Source organism: Pteronotus mesoamericanus, unplaced genomic scaffold (assembly GCF_021234165.1).
Source record: "Pteronotus mesoamericanus isolate MK-2021 breed Mesoamerican mustached bat unplaced genomic scaffold, CSHL_Meso_final scaffold_21, whole genome shotgun sequence".
In the NCBI taxonomy this organism is placed as follows: domain Eukaryota; kingdom Metazoa; phylum Chordata; class Mammalia; order Chiroptera; family Mormoopidae; genus Pteronotus; species Pteronotus mesoamericanus.
The window spans coordinates 22,402,843-22,424,551 of NW_026555310.1; the positions used below are offsets into that span (position 1 = coordinate 22,402,843).

Consider the following 21,709-nt stretch of genomic DNA (forward strand, 5'->3'; position numbering starts at 1 on the left):
GTGTTTTTGGAAAAGAGCATTGGGAATATGATTCATTTAGTTTCCTTTCTTAAAACATTAAATAAATAAATTACCAACTATGATCTGTGCTTTATTTGGTAGACCTTGCTTTTAAACACAAAACATGGATTTATAAAACCATGTGAAAACTGTTTACTTTAAATAATGTGTGCCACAAAAATCTTTAGTGTAAAGAGAGATAGAGTTTCTACAAATGGTTTTACTACAAAAGGATAAATAACTAGAGATATAACCATACTATCTTGTTAGCAATATAACAGTTAGACTCATATAGAGCTTAAAATTTAAATTTCCCATGTATTTTTCACATAAAATTCTATTCACATTTCCCCAAACATATTGGTACAGCTAACTGTTGGCTTAGGTGTATTTAACACTATTCTATTTCATCTTACTTCAGTTTACTTTCCATTCTGACCAGTTCTTCAAGATGTTTTTGAATACATTATGCCATTAACTCATTATCTTTGACTCATTATTAACTCATTGGGTACCTACTATTCATCAGACACTTACTAGACACCAAAGATACAAAGGTAAATAGTAGATACAAAAGTACATTATATATGGTTTTTATCTTTGAACTGCTAACAATATAGTGAAAGAGGACATTATAAGCATCCAAACACATAAATGCACTGTGATAAGGGCTGTGATAGAAAAAGACACACAGTAACGTGGGAAGATGAGTGATCAAGGCTACCCAGGGAGCAGAGAGAGTAGGAAGGCTCCACAATACAAGTGATGATAGACTTAAATTTTAAAAATTGAGTATATGTTTATCAGGATCACAAGGAGAAGGAAAGCATTACAAGATGGAGTCTATCCTGTAAAAGGAACTAGGATGTAAAATGGCATGGTGAATTTCAGGAACCATAAGTAGAACCTGTCAATGGATAAGCAGCAGGATATGATACTGAGATACATAAGTCTGTCCAGAAGATATCCAGCCATGTAATATGAAATATAGAGACATTTATTGAAGAAGATACAAAATACAAAAAAAAATATTGTGCATAGGACAATGACACCTCAGTCCCCTTTGGAATAGGCGCCTTGGGACCTCACACAGTTCTCCCAATTGCCAACAGCTGCCCTGTCATATTTTCCTCAATCTCATTGATGGTCTGAAATCTCTCCCCTTACAAAGGTGATTCTAGTTTTGAGAAAAGCTAGAAGTCACAGGGCACCAAATTTCAGCTGTATGGGGGCTGAGTCACCTGGGTGATTTGATGTTTTGCCAAAAAACTCTGCATGAGACACAATGCATGAGCAGGCACGTTGTGGTGATCAAGCTGCCAATCACCAGTTGCCCATAGCTGTGGCCTCCCAAATCATCTGAATAGTTTCCATGGAGCAATGTTCAAGCTTAATGCAAAACATGATGCAGATTCATTGCACTACTCGCTCTTTCATTTGAATGTGGTGGCCATATAGTACACATGCTCACTCAACAGCAACTACTGCCCCCACTGACTAGTACAATGAAGTTGTCATTGTTTATGCATGGTCATTCCAGTCCCCTCTCCTTGATTGCCAGGTTACACCAATTTTGTGCAAACCATTCTCATTATATTAACAATCTCTGGACTTTCTCCAGACAGACCTTGTAGTTGAGGCATTGTTTGCCATCTAAAAAAGTAGGGTTTTTCTTTATGGAAAGTCACTAGACTGTTTTAAGAAATAAAACCACATTCTAGTAATGCATCTTATTAAATTATTTATCAGATATTTACTAAGCTCAAAATTATTCGTGGTGGCAGGTGCGATTAAGAGGTGGACAAGACTATTGGAGACTAAAATATGATTGCAATTGTCTCAGTTAAACTGTGCATGCATTTGAGAGATTTCAACATATGGGTGACAATAAAAGCCATGAGAATAAATGAGATTTCCTAGAGGATGATATATAGCAATAAAGAGTAGAGAGTGCAAAGACAAAAGCCTGAAAGGGTTAGCAACAAAAAAGTATGACTGGATAGAGTCTAGCAGGTAGGAGGAGATGTAGATGTGCATGGGGGGAGGAAATTTTAGAAAAAAAAGAGAGATTAATGTGGTCCAATGACTCAGATGTCAAGTAAACTGACAACTAATAAGAATTTGGAAATCAGGAAGTTGTTTATGACCTTTCATGGAGTAGCTTCAGGAGAAACCAGACTATAGGAGAATAAAGCATGAATAAAAGGTTAAAGAGTCTAAGCAATAAATCTAGACTATTTTTCCAAACATCTTGATGATAGCTGTAGTAGCTGCTATCAAAGGTGAGGGACTGTAAATATATATGCAGATATATCTTGAATATATTAATAAGCTAGTGGAGAGAAAGGCAGTAAATAGTGTAAGCCTGAAAATAGAGGAGGAAGGTAATAACTGATGAATTAGGATCTCACAAATGGGAAGAATGGATTTAAGAACATTGGTGGGGGGATTTTATTGTACACGGAGCAGCTCTTCTTCTAAGAAGGCAGGGAAGTTAGAAGGGCAAGGATAGAGGTAAATTTGAAGGTGAAGTTGCTCAGATTATTTCTTGGTCATAAAAAGAATGTGGATGGGTTGGAGACCAAGTAGCAGAAAAGACTGTGAATGATCTTGAATAGAATGCACAAGGTACAATATAAATTGTGGGGTTGGTTCAAGATTGGGAGTGTGGAAGATGGAGGGTTAAGATTTTAGGGATTGTGTGTGCTGGTATAGACTGAATAATCTCCCAGGATGGAAGTGTCACCAGGAAATATCTTTAAATAGCGCCAAGAAAAAAGCTCTGGCATAAGATTGGAGACCATCATTCATGTTGACCTAAATCTCTTTATCCCTAATGTGTTCATGTTGAAGCAGTAATTAATCCACATAATTATACTGTTGCCCAGTATGCAATGCTCTTTTTTTCAAATCTTTTACTGAGATCTAAATCTTTTTCTTTCCAATTTAATAAAACTATTAAAATTTTAACTTCTCATATTTTTAGTAAAACTGTACTAGCTCCTGGTGATCACAACAGTTCTATTTGTTAAGTTGTCCTTCATTTTTGTTACAGATTGTGTGAACTTGATTACTCTCTGGAACTATATCAATATAAGGAAATATGATTCAATATATGGAAATTTATTATATTCATATTTGTTTATCATAACAAGTAACTGTTCTTTTAGAAACATTTTTATAATAGTTTATAATTAAAATATTGCTTTAAATAAATTAACTAACAGTGAGCAATAATATAATGTATAATTTGGATGTTACTTTGAATAAGAAAGACCTTGAGCAAATTTGCAACAAAAATAATGTTTTTGTATATGTTATATTATTTTTTCTTTAACATATATGTATTCTTTTGTATTACAGATAGCATAGACATGCCGAAATTCTTTTTAAATCATTACGTATATCTTATTTAAAGTGACTAATTGTTTCTATGTATGTACAAGATGAGTCTATAAAATAATGAGGCTACAACTATATACAAAATTCAATATAATGAATCAGTTGCACTTTGAGTTTTCAAAGAGAGAACATGGTAGGAAAGATCAGGAGAGCAAACCACATTAAAAGTTTCTTGCAAATTCAAGGGTTACTTAAGTTGGAGACAATCGGTTTTGTGGTAGAAGATATTCTGTCAACAGGTGACAAACATTCAATTTAAAAATAAATTTTTCATGTTTTCTTATATTCTTTTCTCCCTAGGTATTTCTCCTGGCAATAACATGTGCATTTATATCCAAAACACTATCTGGATCTTATGTGAATTCCATACTCACACAAATAGAGAGACAATTCAACATACCAACATCACTAGTTGGATTTATTAATGGGAGCTTTGAGATTGGTAATGAATTATTCCTGTATTACTTCCTTTTATATTTTATCTATAGAGCTAGTCTGAATTTTATTCTCCTTATTTGTTGCTTTAGGTCATTTAATCTTACTGATTAGTATATTTTCTGAAACAGATTGAATATCCTAGCTATTTTGGAATATGCTTAGAAATAATTCATTTAAATATTATTTCTGAATAACACCTAAATATTGTCATATATGCCATCACCAGACATTTTGTTCTAATAGTTTTTAGTTATCTAGCATAAGTAGATTAGTATTTAGAGTATTTACATTTAATCTATCATTTGATAACTCTTAAAGGCTCTGTCTTCATACTTAGAAGATATAATCATAATGGAAAACAAAGGAATCTGTTTTCTAAAGAAAAAACCAAATATTTTCCTTCTCCTGTTGTTTCTGGGAGTTTGACAGTTCTTTCTAAGTGCAGGGAGGAAAAACAAGCTGCTTTAATATCTGTCTGGATTTGGGGGAGAATAAAGTCTATTCTTAGTCTCTGATTTTTGTGGATGACTGGAAAGATGTGAGGAGAGAGAGGAAGAATGAGGGAGTAGAGATACCTCCTGTGAACATGCTGCCTAGAAATATGAATAGCACTCCTTTATAGTTTGTTATGACTTCTACTTCCTTCCAGACAAAAGTTGCCTTTAATATATTTAATCAATATCTGAAAGAAAAATCAGGATTGAGGAAAGGCAGAACGGAAACAAGTGATACTTGATCCTGTCTCCTTAGTGTTCAGCTCCCTGCATGTCTGTATGCTAAATCCTGGTGATGGAGTTAGAAATAACTCTTTATGTAGCCTTGTGTAGGCTCAGCTCATAATGTAGTGGAGGACACAAATGCAAAAGAATAATTTTAATTGAATGCCATGAGTTTGGTGACATAAGCATATGCAAGGTCATATAGGAATACGGAGTGAGGATACAACGTCACTTAAGGAATATAGGCTCTTGAAGGACGGGCAATTGTTTTCAAGTGAAGAAACAGGGTTAGATAAGTGTGAATGGAATTCCAATAGAAGAAGCATTAGGGTGAGGCAGCGCAGTAGCTTGTTATGGGGAGCAATATTCAACCCAATATTACTGACTGACAAAGCTTAAGGTTGAAATTATTAAGATATAAGTTGGGAGAAACGGGCTATGGTTAGCCCGGTATGTTTTCTGCAGAGCTTACCTATCCTCTAGGTAATGTAGAGTCATGAAGAGATTGGCAGAGGTTATTAATATTTCTGTGTCAAGGGCTCTTTGGCAACCTGATGCTATATGGCCTCAGAATATTATTTTGAATAGTGTAAAATAAAAATTATGAGGGTAAAAGAAAACCAATTTATTGAAGTAAAATTATCAAACTATTAAAATAATTTGCCATATAGTAATATTTGTGCTTATCAACAGATTAAATACAACATCTACACTGATTTTGAAATACTGTTGTTATTATTTTGAGGTATCTGCAAGAAGTGTGATATCATAAGAAAATAACTATAACTTCTATTGGTGTCAATCTGTGACAAAATCATAGGTACCATTTATACCACTACAGTTCACCTACTTTCATTGTCAAAGGTGATGCTAATATTTAGTTAAAAGTTAGTGAAAATAAAGATGAATTTTTTTTCTCACTCAAGTTCACAGAACTCATTATTTCTATCCATGGAATCCTTAGGGGTTTATTGGCTCTAGGTTAAGATCCCCGCTTCAAGCAAACGTCACATTTGCTTTTCCTGCTTGCGGCTGTGTTGGAGATTTGAAGATGGCCAACCAGACTAGCACAGAGAGGGTCAGAGGAGGCCCACGCCAAATCCAAGGAAGAGCTATGTCAGCCTGAACCAGGATCATATTCATAGAAATGAAGAGGGTGACCACAGATATATTTAGAAGTTAAATTCCAGAGAACTTAGTGACAGATTGGATGTGGTGGTTGAGAAAAGAGGGCGTCCTTCAGTTTACAGCTTGGGCAGTGGAGTGGATAGCAGTGCTGAGACAGGGATGAGAAGAGGGGGAGGAGAACAAGATTATGATGATGGCTGTGGGGACATAGTGAGTTCTGTTTGTGGTAGTACCAGTGGGACCTTTGGGTAGCAATGTCCATATTGTAGTTAGATGAGTATGAAGCATTAAGAAACTATCTGGGCTAGAACTATTGAATAGTGAGTAAATAAGTGGTTGTTAAAACTAGAGAAGAGATGAGGCTATTCAAGGAGAGGATATAGGGTGATCAGTACAACAGATAAGGAATGGACCCCTGAGGTTCACCAATATTTGAGGAACAGGTAGAAGAAAGGAAACCATAAAAGTGTTAAGAAAAGGAATAGGCAATTAACAGGAGAAACAGAAAAGAATAGTATCATAGATGCCAAGGGAGTAGAAATCCCCTTCCCCCCCCGAAAAAAATGTCAACTGTATCAAAAACATTAGAAATATCCAGTTAGGTAAGGATAGAAAAAGCATCCCTTGGGGTTTATAGTAAGGGGATAATTGGCTATCTTTGCTAGGACACGTTCAGCTAAAGAGTGGATTTAAAAGCTAGAAAGGAGAGAGAGAGTAGTGACTTTAGGAGACAGTGGCAGGGGAAGAAATGGAATCTGTGAATAGAGATGAATATCACTGTGGAGAGAAACTAGGGGTATCTGTAACTACAGTGCAGTATAGAGAAAGAGGCTTACAATATATGAGAAAGGATTTTAATTATTGGAGCAAGTTTCTGGAGAGAATGGAAGTGCCCAGGTGGTTTGTTTGATCTTGGATATCCAGATAGACACCACAATCTCCAAAATGAAGGAACGTGGTAAGGATGTTAGGTGGGAAACTCAGACATCTTCATGTTGGATTGCCCTAGATTTCTTGACAAAGGAGAAAATATTAAGTATGGAAAGTGAGTGGTGGCTTGAAGAGGATGATGAAGATCTGAAATAGTTAAGATGGCATGGAGAGGTAATTTTCAGATGCCAATAAAAGTGTAACTTTGCTTCTCCTTATCAAAATAGATATGGATTTTAAACAGTAACCTTCTGTAGACAATACTTTCAACATAGATGGCTTTGATAATGGAGATATTTTTATTTACTCATCTGAAGTAAAATTGACATGCAATGTTATATTAGTTTCAGGTGTACAACAGTGATTTGACATTTGTATACGCTGAGAAATGATCATAATAAGTCTAGTTAACAGATGATGGGGATTTTAGAAACCTGGAGTAGTCAATTGTCACTGCTGTGGCTATAGAGATGGGTCACTCTCCATTAAAAATAATGTAGAGATTGACATCTCTTCTGCATACAAAGCAGATTAGAAAGAAACAGATAAACAGATATGGAAAGAAAAGTTTTCAAAATATACAACATCACTTAGAAAATTATTACCTCCTTTAGGAAGAGTTAAATTAAAAAAAAATAAATCTTAAGTTCATTGTAGAGACTTTCCTTATACATAATAGGATCAGGGTAAATACATATTGATTATTGAATTAAAAATGTGTGGTTTGAGAATGTACTTGTATGTTTGAATCTTTCAGCTCTTTACTCTATATTTATCAAGAGCTGGTCCACAATAATAGTGCCTCCCCCATTAGAATCTTTATTCTAAGATCTGGGAATAAATTTTTTACTGAATTATTTACTCCTTAAATCCAGACTTACTTCTAATACCAGCTAGAAAAGTAAGGAAGCCACTATTTTTTACTTCTAAGGAAGGAAGTAGAAATAAACATAGATCTTTGGCTTGGTTATACTGATCAATATAAAGTTATATTTGAAGCATAAGTTATGAAACATATATCTATCTGAATTTGACTTTTGCTTCTTTTTTTCTAGCATAGGAAAAATTACAATATTCTATGGAGCAGGCATGGAGGGAAAGGCCTGAAATTATGTATGGTCTGATACCTCTTTTGCATTCCATTTCTTAAGTCTAGATAGTCACAAATAGAGCCTTTAAAATTTCCCCAGAACTGTTCTTCAATCCCTTCCACTGGCTTCCTTTTTTCTGTCCCTTTTAATTGTTAGTGTTGCACAGAGTATCTGTTTATGTATATTTCAACATTTTGAAATAGCCTTCATTCAAAGCAGGGGTTGTATCTTATTCATTTGTTTCATGATTCCCTAGTACCAACCCCAGTAGATGAGATAGTGTTTATACAATAAATGTTGGATAGTAAATGATTGAATGAAGCTGTTCATTAAGCCATTTTACATACTTAATGGAATATTTATTTTTATTTCATTTTTTCCCTAGGAAATCTTTTTTTGATTATATTTGTGAGCTATTTTGGAACCAAATTGCATAGACCTATAATGATTGGCATCGGATGTACGGTTATGGGTCTAGGGTGTTTCTTACAGACTCTACCTCATTTCCTCATGGATCGGTAAGCATTCAGTCTCAGATAACATTTTGGGTTAAACTTTCAACTGCAGGAAATGAAACTTGAAATTTCTTTTCTAGGAACAATGCTTCACAAAAGCACAGAGCACCGTAATGGAAATCAAAAGACGCAGATTCTTTTCCACCTGTTTCATGCTCTTGGCTGCCTTGATTCCACCTACATAGTCACATGCATTTTGTTCACTTACGACAGAGAGATTTGGGACACCTCTTTGATGAAACTGAGTCTAATGTAAAGATTTTTAGGACCTTGAAAAATCTAAGATTACTACTTTCTTGGGTCTAGTTAGACACTTTTAATTACAACCAGGTTCTGTTTAATTGTAGGTCACCAAGAGACAGACGGGTCTGAAGTTTAATTTTTATTTTAATTTTTACTAAACTAATATGTGTACAAAATTATAAAAATAAAGTTACATTGAAAAAAGAGTTGTCCCTGCCCCTTTGACATTGCCCGTATTACTGCTTTCCAGAGGCGGCGAGTTGTAACACTTCGTTCCTTCTGCTGCTGTTCGCCTCCACTTTTCCAACTAAATGTTATCATTCTAATATTTGATAATTTAGTGCCATGTCATATATACTGACTTCCTGCTATGAAATCATATTCAATCTTTTCATATGTATGACTCTGTCAGTATTTTATCATTCATGTCATATGTCACTTTTTATTTTCCCTGGATGTAATAATTGTTTTATTTTTTATTTGATTCACTTTCTTTTTATCTCTCACCACTTTCTACTGGTGGGGCAACATCTCCTCAATATATTCATGCCCTATATCAGATGGTTTCATTTTTATCTTGGAGATATCCCTTTTGTTACCACCAACTCTCCATCTACAATCCAAGTGGAAATTATCTAGGCCTGCTACATGGCAGCTTCCTTAAAATTTTCCCTCACCATTAGCCTTGGGAATTTGCTTTGCCTCTTTTCTCTTATTCTGCTGCTTATTTCCTGGGCATCATATCTTCTGTTTCTTTCTTTCTTTCTTTTTTTTTTCTTTACTTTCACTTCTTTTTGTGGAAAATATTGTCTAATAGGTTTTTGAAAAAATGTTTAAAGGAAGTAAAAAGTTTAATACCTTGAATATCTGACAGTATTCTTATTCAGCTCTCACACTTGACTTATAGTTTGGCTGGTCTAAAATTCTAGGTTGGAAATATTTGTCCTATGAAGCGTGACGATATTGCTCCAATGTTTTTTTAGCTCCCAGTGTTACTATTGAGAATGCTGTGCTATTCTCACTCTTGTTATCAGTTCCCTTTTTCTGGGAGTTTTTGGGATTTTCTTTTAAGCTCTAAAGTCTAGATTCATGATAATTGTCTTGGTGCAAATCCTTTTCCTTCATTCTAGACATTTGAAAAGCTACTCCTGTTATTTCTTTGATAATATCCTCACTAGCCCTCTATTTTTTTCTTTCCAGAAAGTCTATGACTTGATTATTGTCTATCCTGGATTAAGTTTCTTTCTTTCTTTCTTTCTTTCTTTCTTTCTTTCTTTCTTTCTTTCTTTCTTTCTTTCTTTCTTTCTTTCTTTCTTTCTTTCTTTCTTTCTTTCTTTTTTTCTTTTACAAGTCTCTTTCTCCTTGATGTCTTTTTACTTTATGAGAGATTCTTTATCTCCTAAACCTTTGAGTGTATTTCTAGCTCTTGCCATCACATTTTTAATTTCCAAAGACTCTTAGTTTTTTTAATGAATTTTAACAAGAATGCCTTATTTGCTTTAAAAAATGCAGTGTCTTTTCCCATCTAAATTTCTTTCATCTGTCTTCATTGTATCTGTCTTCTGCTAGTGTAGAGGTTTTATTTGTTTTGTCTCTGTCTTTACTTACACAAGGTTTCGTTATATATCTGGTGGTTCTTGGTTATCTGTTCCTATTTCAGAGGTATAACAACAACAAGTTAACTGGAAGTTCTGTGTAAGTGGTTAATGGAGGACTTTATGTATGGTGATTGTACAGAGACTGGCTATTTTTTAGATGGCTCAGAAGAGCCATAACCTGCCAGTTATTGTAGGCAAGGATTCTCCAATCTATTTCCTAGGAAGTAGAGCTTGTTTACCAACCAGGTAGGAGTGGGAATCTTTTCAGTGTGTATATATTTTTAAAAACTAATAACCTTACTTTATAGTATGGCCTTCCTATCCTCAATGTGCCTATTCAGGCACTCTAGAATCAAAGTTGCAGACCAGGGCTGCAGACCAGGTCCCCAGTAGGGGGCGCACGAGAGGCAACCACACATTGATGTTTTTCTTCCTTTCTTTCTCCCTCCCTTTCTCTCTCTCTAAAAATAAATAAATAATTTAAAAAGAAAAGACATTTTGTCTTCTTAGGTATTTCTGAAGGGATCAAAAGTTTCCAGGCAAAAAACTACTACTGTCCTTTTATTTCTGGTTCTCACCAACAAAATGTAGAGTAATATTCAGCTTTTATTCAGAATTTTTCCCACCCTCTGCCAAATGTGTATTTTTTCTGAAGCTGGCATGTCTCATGGGAGCATGGGTATGGAGACAGAAGCCTTTGTACATGCAGCCAAACCCAAGGGCATGGCTAGGCAATTGTTCTAAGAGGAAGGTGTTTTAGGATTGTAACTCAGGTGGAACTCAAAGGGCAAGTTTTCTTTTGGCTTTCTCTTATCTAATACAAATATAGAAACTAATTCAACATGATTTCTAACAAAGAGACTTTGCTGGACATATTTTCCTCCATTGTTTCATAATTTAGGATAATTTACATTCTGAGAAAGAGTATGTGAATCTTCTGGTAATTTGCTTAAGGTGTATAGTCACAGTCTATTAATCCTTTTGTTCTTATGAGAAGACATAAAGTCACTACATTGTGCTACGACATTGTTTGAGCTTTTCCTAAGGTCTCTCATTATAATGGGCAAAGGTTTTATTTCTCTTAGAGATTAATTAAACACATGCAGAAATTATTGTTTAGATTTTCAGAAAGTGGGAGTATATTTTTCTTATGAGAAAATCTCAGAGAATCCAAAGTTGGAGATTGTTTTGCTGTGTTTTTTCCCCCTAAGGCTTTATCTTCTTAATTATACTTTGTCGAGTCTATTATTTTCCTTCCTTATCCTACAGTAATTATTTCCAGGAAATGATCATCTAAAACCCACAGAAACTTGTTAGATAATCTAAAATGTAGGTCATCCACATACAGAAACATCCTCCTGTAGACATCTTGACCAGGATGGAACCTGCAGCCTCGGTAGGTGCCCTGACTGGGAATCGAACCTGCAACTTTTGTTGCATGGAACAATACTCCAAGCAATTAGACACTTGGCCAGGGCACAGAAAGTCTTTTTTAATGATATTAATTTATGATGATTAGATGGCAAAAATGAAGAGAGTTCTTTACTGAATTTGGATGTTGTGTCTTAAGCAAGAATTAATCTGCACAATGTTCATATTGTCTTTGTTGGTTTCTTTTATTTATTTATTATTTATATAGAGGGAGTGAGAGTTAATCGTATATTTGAAATTTTATTTTTTCATTAAATTTATTGGAGTGACCTTGGTTAATAAGGTTACACAGGTTACAAGCGTACATCTCTCTGATACACGATCTGTACATTGCACTGCGCCCCCCACCCCAAGTCAAGCTCATCTTCCGTCACTAGGTATTTGGTCCCCTTCACCCTTTACTACCCCCCTGCACCTCTTTCTTCTGGTACCCACCATACTGTTGTCTGTGTCTATACATTTCAGTTTTATATGACACATACGAGTGAAATCGTACAGTTGTTAGCTTTTTCTGACTGACTTGATTTGTTTTGTATAATATGCTTAAGGGGCATCCATGTTGTCCCAAAGTGCAGTATTTCATCTTTTCTTATGGCTGAGTGGCATTGCATTTTATATATGTACCACATCTTTATCCAATCCTCTACCAAAAGACTCTGGTTGTTTCCATGTCTTGGCCACCATGACTAATGCTGCAATGAACATAGGGTGCATATATATTTGCCAATAAATATTTCCCAAATTTTCAGGTGGATTGCTGGGTCATATGGTAACTCTATTCTTAAGTTTTTGAGGAACCTGCATACTGCTTTCCATAGTGGTTGCGCTAGTTTACATTCCCACCAGCAGTGAAGGAGGGTTCCTTTTTCTTCATAACATTTGTAACACTTGTTATTGTCTTGTTGATAATCACCTCTCTAAGAGATGTGAGGTTTTCTTAACATAACCATGTTTTCCCTGTGTTCATACAGATATAAATATGAGTCTACGGTTTTAGGCAATTTGTCCTCAAACAGTTTCTTGTGTACTGAAAATGGAACCCAGGTTTTTAGACCAACTGAAGATCCATCAGGTTGTTGACTTCATTTTATTGTTTTCTGTTGACTGAATTTGTAACTAAACATGTGCTGCTGAGGGGTTTGAAAGAGTTACTGGGTTGGATTAGATGACTAAGATAAATGAACAAAAGATATTTTCTTCTTTCAGAGTTTTTTGGAGGGGATTGTGGAAGGGAATAAGAATGGCTATTAATAGAGAATGTCATTCCTATATATTTGAATATACTATTCTTTAAATTAGTTATTTAAAAATAAGTCAAACACATCCACCAAGGGCCACTGGTAAAAGGAAAACATCTTACAAGAATGAATTTGTATTGATAAGTTATTCTGTACAGTTATAGATAATACAGGTAGAAACGAAGTTCTAAAGATCTGTTTTATCACTGATCTTTTATAGCAGTTCAGCGAAAGCAGAGTATGTGTGATAGTTCTCATTTACTCTTTTCTTTCTACAGAACTAGGATTTTTTTCTTTGTTTCACCTTAGTTTATCAGACATACTGCTTTATAGTAGTGGTGCTTCGTCTAGCTTTCCATAACCCCAGGTGCAAACGTGCAGGTCTCTGGTCCTTCATGTGCAAAGGGACCTATATAATCTGGTAATACTTAGTCTGGAAGGGACTCTGTTAATTTACTTCAGAACAGAACTTCTCTTCCTGTGTTGGGGACATTTTTTTTTTCTGGATTCATATCAGTGGAAGTTACAGTGGTCCCCAAGGCTGGGAATTTCACTGCTGGCATGGAATCAGAGGGACCCAAAGTAGTTTCAAGGAGTATAACAAAGCTGTCTTAGAAACTCTACGCTGAAGGAACCCCTTGGAGAAACAAAGAAAAACAATGACATCAACAGTAGCCTGTGTTCTCTTCTTGAGCTGGCTTCTGCCAAAGGTCCTATTTCCTTTTTTTTTAATTAAAAAAAATAATCTGCATTGTACTAGCTAAGTCAAAAACTTCCCAGTCTGGTGAATCTTCGGGAAAGTGTTAATTCTTTGATCACCTGATATTTTTAATTTTGCTCTAGAGTAGGCTTAGAGTTTGCCTGTGATCGCTAGACAAAAATCACTACACCGACTACAGAAAAAGATATGAATATACAGAAATAGAGACTGTAGTTTTCTGGGGTGGAAATGACTGAGAGATAGAACTCACAAGAAATTTTCAGACCCAGCTGTGCTCAAGACCCTCAATCTGTGAGTAGCACCTGGCTAGTTTATAGGAGATGAGAATAAATTGTAATCCACTTTCCCAAAAATGTGACTCGACAGAGTATCTTCCTTGGCAGCTATTTTTGCTTAGAATAGAAATGGCTATGTTTTTGGAGATCTGCCTATCTTTCTCCCTTTTAGTTCTCTATGGCTTAGTCTTTGTTATTCTATTAAGTAGCTGCTGCTCCAATAATTTGGGTGAGTTTCTTTATCAAACCTTATTTGGTGGTTACGGTACAGAATAGACTGTTATAGAGAAAATGTGATTAATACCTAGTTAAGTATTTTTAGTGCCTATAAAGTAATCACAGCTGTAAAGAATTCAAACTTTAGTGAGACTCATTTAAATATTATAAATATAGTATCAACTCTAGGGAGGGATATTTGTGTTTTTCTCTCTCCTTACATTTAGTATAGCAATGGAGTAGCACACATAGCAGCTAACTAGGTCCTGAAGTTGTTGGCAAAATGGTTTTCTGTAGGGAAAAATAGCTCTGATTTTTGGTGTTTTCCAATTCCTCTAATGTAAATAATTCTATCAGACTACCAGCATATGGTCACTAAGCACAAGTATTTTGAGCAATAGTATACACATCTCTTCCAACAAAGTAGGAAATGGCTCCAGCATACTATTTACACTTCATCATACCTAAGTACTCTCAGAAAATGCAAGAGGGATGACCCAGGGAGTCACTGCTGACATAGTAATCATTTACAGGGTGAAATACTTACAAAAGCTTAGAGTTATAGCTATACTTATAAATTAATACTTTACTATCAAAATACTAATGTAATGTGTTTTTTTCCTTTCAATGCAGAGTGTGTGAAGGAAATGAAAACATTAATGTGGCTGTATGTGCTAATAGGAAATGTGATACGTGGAATTGGTGAAACTCCCATCATGCCTCTGGGTATTTCCTACATAGAAGATTTTGCCAAATTGGAAAACTCTCCTTTATATATTGGTGAGTTTGAAAATCTTGTTTTAACCTCTTTTCAGGACCGTCAAGTTCCTTGAGGATGGGTATTAGTTATTTATTTGGACTTTTACTGCTTTCCAGAATGACAAACAGAGTACTATGGCATAGTTGGTCATCAATAAAAGTTTGGTAAATGGAACAATTACATGCTAACTCCAAATAAGCCACTTTGCTAAATCTGCTTTTTGCTCTGGAAAATACCACTAATCTGGTGCCCCAGGAGTTCTCTTTGACTCCTCCATTTCCTTGGCACCACTCTATATCAATGTTTTCTTAAAAATGTCCCTTATATTCAAAACTTTTCTCATTATATTTATGATGTCTATTTTTTGTTCAGGCTTTCATTACTTCACCTGCATGTTATATAACTTCTTTATTGGCCATTTTATTTCTAGTATTTTCTTTTATTATTTTCTCATAAACATTCTTACAGTATAATTCTTCTGAAACATTTCTTTAATCATATTTCTCTTCCATGTTCATGAAACATACTGCCTCTTTTCTAAATCTGGTATCTTATTCATAGCTCTGTACTTAATTTATCTGTCAAATTTCCTATATGGTTTCATTTCATCACAACCTCTCTATATTGGTCAGGCTTTTTCATAAAATACTTGTCTTCATACTTTTAATTGTTTTCTTGAAATTTTATTTCCTAAAATCCATCAATGTCACCCCCAACAAAAGTCAAGTTAAAACCCACCATCTTGCATAGTCTTCTAATCTTCTAAATATGTTTAAATTATTATGTATAACTTGCATATATTCTTTAATTATTTCATCTGTTTATAAAATCATAACTTTGAGTACAGTGACATTTTGCTATTAATGTAGACAGACCTTTTAAAAACCAGAAAAGTCAAGGAGGGTAAAAGAAGATGAAATAGAATTATATTTAATCAAAAAAGATTAAAATATTTAAGAATCATTACCCCCAAAATTTGTGGCAGCTTTTGATAACTCCCTGCATTCACAATAATCTTTTTCAGTGTTTTTCTCTTTAATCCTTTCAGATCCCTTTGCATATCTTTTTGAAAGAACATAAATGCTCACCTGCAATAAGTTAACAAAAGCCTTATTATAATATGTATTTCTTTGTTCAACAAATACTGGTGTGTATAATATATAGAAACAATTGTAATAATCTCTATACATATTAAGATGAATAATGTTTGCTCTATATAAAGTTGAGTACATAAATAACTACATAGTTATAAATCAATGAAATTTGGTAAATATGTATAATTAAATTTAAAAAAATTAAATTTGACAAATGAAATAAAGATTTCTGTGCATATAATTAAATAACTATTTAATTATACTCAATTAGCTATACTTCAATTAGCTATACTTCAAGAAAACAGTTCATTTATGGTTCTATAGTTTTGGAGTGAACATAAAAGCTAGCAATAAAGTTTAAAAGTTATCTATGCAGAGACAATAAATGAAAATAAGAGTGGTTGCTATGGAAAGCTATATACAGCAAGAGGTCCTAAGATAAAATTTTAGGTAACACTTCTACTTAGTAGAGTGAGAGGGAAAAAAATCAAAGAAAGAGTAGTCACAGAGGAAAAAGTGAAACAGTGAATGTATAGTTTTGGTCCAGCCAAGATGGAGGCATAGGTAGATATGCTTCACTTTTTCACACAACCAAAAGAAGGATAACAACCAATGTAAAATCAAAAAGCAACCAGAACCGCCAGAAAATTGATCTATATGGAAGTCCAACAACCAAGGAGCTAAAGAGGAAACATTTATCCAGACCAGTAGGAGGGGTGGGGACAGGCTGCTGGGTCAGAGAGGACGTATGGCAAGGTGGCAGCGCGTGGATTGGGTGGTCCCACATTCGTGTGTGGATAAACTGGGAGGAACAACTGGCGAGTGAGACTGATGGCACAACCCAGGGTTCAAGTGCCAGGAAAAGAAAGTTTCAAAACCTCTGGATATAAAAACCTGTAGGGGTTGCAGCAGCAGGAGAAATGGCCAGTCTCATAGGAGAGTCCATTGGAGGGGCCCCCAGGCTCCTAGAACATACACAAGCCTACCCAGCTAGGAATCAGAACCAGGGCAGCACCTCAACGGGCTCAATTTGCTTGTGGGTAGTGGTGAAGTGACTTAAAGCAGGATGAGAGCTGAGCAAGCGGCATTGTTTCCTCTCTGACCCCTCCCCCGCAGCGCTACAATGCAGTGAAGTGGGTTGCCCTGCCCTGGCAAATACATAAGCCTCCACCCTTTACAATGTAACAGGTGCAACAAAACAAAGAAATATCAAATGAAAGAACAGACCAAAACTCCAGAAAAAGAGCTGAGCAATGAGGAGATAGCCAACCTATCTGATGCAGAGTCCAAAACACTGGTGATCAGTGGCTCACAGAAATGATTGAGTATGGCCACAGAATAAAGGAAGAAGTAAAGGCCATACAAAGTGAAATTAAGAAAAATACATGTGGAACCAACATGAAGGGAAGGAAATCAGGACTCAAACCAACAATTTGGAACAAAAGGAAGAAATAAACATTCAACTGGACTAGAAGAAAGAAATAATTCAAAAAAATGAGGAGAGACTTAGGAGCCCCTGGGACAACTTTCAATGTTCCAACATCTGAATCATAACGGTGCCAGAGGAGAAGAGGAAGAGCAAGAAATTGAAAGCTTATTTGAAAAAATAATGAAGGAGAACTTCCCCAATCGGGCCAAGGAAATAGATTTGCAAGTCTAGGCAGCTCAGAGAGTCCCAAAGACCCAAAAGACCCAAAGAGAAACACATCAAGACACATCATAATTAAATCACCCAAGATTATAGATAAGGAGAGAATCATAAAAGCAGCAAGAGAAAAGGAGAGTTACCTACAAAGGAGCTCCCATGAGACTATCAGCTGATTTCTCAAAAGAAAGCTTACAGGCAAGAAGGGGCTGGAAAGAAGTATTTAAAGTCATGAAAAACAAGGACCTACATCCAAGATTACTTTACCCAGCAAAACTGTCATTTAGAATGGAAGGGCAGATAAAGTGATTCCCAGGTAAGGTAAAGTTAGAAGAGTTCATCATCACCAAACCCTTATTATAGGAAACGTTAAAGGGACTTATCCAAGAAAAACAAGAAGATCAAAACTATAAACAGTAAAGTGATAACAAACTCACAACTGTAAACAACTGAACCTAAAAACAAAACAAAAACAAAACAAACTAAGCAAACAACTAGAACAGGAACAGAATCACAGAAATGGAGATTAGATGCAGGGTTATCAGCAGGAAGGGGGAGGGGGAGAATAGGGGAAAAGGTACAGGGAATAAGAAGCATATGGGTAGGTACAAAATAGACAGGGGGTGATTAAGAATAGTATAGGAAATGGAGAAGCCAGAGAAGTTATATGCATGACCCATGAACATGAAGTAAGGGAGGGGAGAATGTTGGAGCAAAGGAGGGTACAGCGTGGAGGGGGATAAAGGGGAGGAAAAAAAGTGGGACAACTGTAATAGCACAATCAATAAAATATACGTAAAATTATTTTGTTAATTTTAAGACAAAACAAACCTGTCTTTATAAAAAACAAAACAAAATTAAATTAAATGTATGGTTTTGAGTCTTTGAAGGAAAATGTCAAAGAGGAGTTGGCCAGCAATCTCAAATAACATGGAGAGTTAGGAGGATGAGGGCCAGAGAAGGACACTGGATAAATGGCAAAGAAATCATTGATGCTACCACCTGAGATTATTTGGAGTAGAATGTGGAAGGATTTGAGTAGAGTGAATGATTGGTGAGGAAGGAGAGGTTGAGTGTAGTGAAAGAGAAGAAAGCAGGGTGGATCTCTGGTAGGCATCAGTGGGTGGAGGAGATTGAACAAGCATAAGGGAAGTGTTTGGCTGAGCAAGACCTCAAGCAAGATAATAGAAGGAATTGATGTAAAGAGGTCAGTTGTACATAGGATTAGGAATCCTACAGAACTGCAGAGAAGGCAGACACACCGGACACACACATTTTGAAGTAAATTGAAAGATAGTAGAAGAAACTCATGTCTGGCTTTTCAGCAAGCAAATGGGGTGCAGCATAGATTCTGAATTGTGGACAAGTTATGAAATAATTAATGGCAAAATTCCAAATGAGTAAGAAGTTATGAGGAGAGAGGGGACTGATGGAAATAGAAGATAAGAATGTGAAGGATAAGAAAGGCGATTGTGATAAAAGTGAAGTATCAATTATAGAACAAAGCCAGAGGAAACTTCAAATTAGAGATCTGGGAGTAAAGCTTTTCTGAGGACCATGCCACAAGAAATTTATCATAACATGGTATTGTGTTAGAATTCCTCTAAAAATGTGGCTATGGAAAGCTTCAAAAGAATCTTACTCTATATTGTGGCTTCAGTAATTTATGATCCCAGACTACACTGCTCGAGCAAGTCTCTACCTGTGACCCAGCAAAAGAGTTTGGAGGCTTGAGAACGTGGCTTTAAATTAGGAGATTTTTTCCTTCAACATTTACAGAAACAAACTTGTTACTTTTAAGTATGCCAAGCTTGATTTTCTTACAAAATGAGTATCTAAGTGACACATATCTAAAGCAAAAACAATTCAGTTTTTAGATTCTTTGTGGAATTAAGACTCTTTATGTGGCTATATAACTATACTATAACTTCATATTTTCCTTTATTTTTAGGGTTTGTAGAAACTGGAACTATCTTTGGTCCTTTGTTTGGACTTTTGTTAGCATCATTCTGTACAAAAATATATGTTGACGTGGACTCTGTAATCACAGGTAATTCATTAAATCTAGTTATACAGTGTCTAGAATACACAAAGCAACCTTAGGTATGCTACCACAGTTCATCGTTTCTTTACTGGCCTTCAATTAGATAGGTTAACTGTGGTCTCCAGGAGTAAACGCTAAAGTGGAGGCATTTAAATAATTAAAAAGAAAATTCAAACCAGTGAGCAGAAGAGCTAGATAAAATGTTGATCTTCAGACTCAAAATTCAGTGCTCTTTCTACTGCATCATGACCGTGTTTCTTGTTTTCAAAAGATTTAAGCATATATAATTGAATTTCTTTTAATCAAGTAATCATTTCTGGATAATTAATAGGCCTCATAGTTATTTAATAAGTACCTATTTATAAATTCCTTACACAGTAGGACAGATCTTCAAACTAATTTATTGCTAGACAATATTGTAACACTATGCATTGTCAGACAACTTTTATAAATACCTAAATTGTATATAAACTCTATATTTGGATAGAACCTGAGAATAGTAATTAAAAATTTTTATTTCTGTAGTGCATACAGCAAATGATGACTAAAGCTAACAAAAATGTGTATTTTTTTTACAGATGATCTGACCATAACTCCAGCTGATACTCGTTGGGTTGGTGCATGGTGGCTTGGCCTTTTGATTTGCGCAGCAGTGAATGTGCTCACCGCCATTCCCTTTTTCTTTTTGCCCAAAACGCTTGCAAAGGAAGGAGCAAAGGATAATGCTGACATCATTAAAAATGACAAAGAAGAGAAACAGAAAGAAGAGGTCAAGAAGGAAAATGACAGGATCACTAAAGGCAAATATAAAAATTTTAAATAAGATATAGTGTACTTTTTATTTTATATAAATGTGTCTGTATTTTAGTCTAGCACTGTAACATGTTAGGTTGTACTAGGGTAATTTGTCATTAACAGTCAGCAATCAATAATGCCTAACTAGTCTAATTCATCCAGTGCTACTACTTGAAAATGCACAATATATTTGGAAGCTGAATGATCTCAGATTAGTATTTACATAAAATTTTATTACAATCTGGACACTCATGAAATTTCTTTATTTGCTTAGTCCCATTTACCTTAAAGTTCTAATTATTAAAAAAAGAAATTCAAACTAAGGACAAAAAGAGGAAAAAATACACTAATCCAAATAAGTGTTTAGTTCTGAAACCAAAAATGTTAGTTTAACTGCGAGATTCCTGGAAGTTAAGGCAAAAACAAACAAACAACAATAACAACAAAAATGATAGGTTATAGAATTCTCTGTATTTGATAGAAGGAAGAATAACTGTTCTTAAAGAGAAAATCTTCCCCAAGTAACAAACTATTAAAAAAAAAGTCATATGATGTATGATATAGGTTATATTGAACCACATTACTTTTTCCCAGCTAATACTGGGAAAATGAAGCATATTTCATTTAACAATACTTTTTTTTTTGTATAGATTGTCAATAAAAGCTCAAAGGATAATATTCAGAAGGCATTTCTATGGGGAACCAAGTTAAGAGAATTTAAGTATTTAGTATTCAAGAACAGTGATTTTAAAACCTGGCAATGTATTGTAATCACCTGAGAAATTTTTAAAATTACTGATGCCTGGAGCATCTGCACTATTCCCAAGAGGCCTGGTTTAATTATTATGAACATTTAATTAATATGGCCAGGGCCTTGGATTCTTAAAGAATGTTCATTTAGAAGGTAGGGAAGGCAAAGTTTCCTTACCTGTAAAATGTAGATAATAATAGTAGTTATTATTATAGAATTGTTGTGTGAGAGTAAGAAGTGTTCAGGCACACATTACTATTATTACTGTTGCTAGTGTTAGTATTACTATTGTTGATGCTGTTACGACTATATCACCCATAAATTATAATACCAATTTGCACAGAATTTTTATTAATAATAACAAATGCACTTAAACCACCATTGAACATAATTTAGTATTTCCTGGATCATTAAGAGCCACTTCAGGATCTTGCAAATTCTTAGTCATCGTGATTATATTACAACTCTTCTCAAAGGGATGATATGGACTGAGAGAGGATATTAATGTAGAATATTGTTTGTGGTCTGTAAGATCATTTTTCAAAACTAGGAAGGAGCTTAGCTTACTATGACATATATCAATAGAAAAGAATTTGAGCTACTGAATTTTTTCTGTGAGAGCAAGGATGTCAACAAAATGGGTGACTTAAAAAGCTTCAAAGAGCTCTGAACACA

At 34.9% G+C, this 21,709-nt stretch overlaps 1 protein-coding gene across 10 annotated transcripts in view; it reads left to right on the top strand.

Annotated features, from left to right (window-relative positions):
* Window positions 1–21,709, top strand: part of SLCO1A2 (solute carrier organic anion transporter family member 1A2) — an 81,151-nt gene that overhangs the window by 38,772 nt on the left and 20,670 nt on the right. For all 10 annotated transcript variants that reach the window (XM_054591365.1, XM_054591360.1, XM_054591368.1 and 7 more), the window contains 6 exons: window positions 3,703–3,844; window positions 8,094–8,226; window positions 12,467–12,567; window positions 14,579–14,725; window positions 19,396–19,494; window positions 20,067–20,288. In XM_054591365.1, the coding sequence (XP_054447340.1) occupies window positions 3,703–3,844; window positions 8,094–8,226; window positions 12,467–12,567; window positions 14,579–14,725; window positions 19,396–19,494; window positions 20,067–20,288 (844 nt within the window). The remainder of the gene's footprint in view (window positions 1–3,702; window positions 3,845–8,093; window positions 8,227–12,466; window positions 12,568–14,578; window positions 14,726–19,395; window positions 19,495–20,066; window positions 20,289–21,709) is intronic.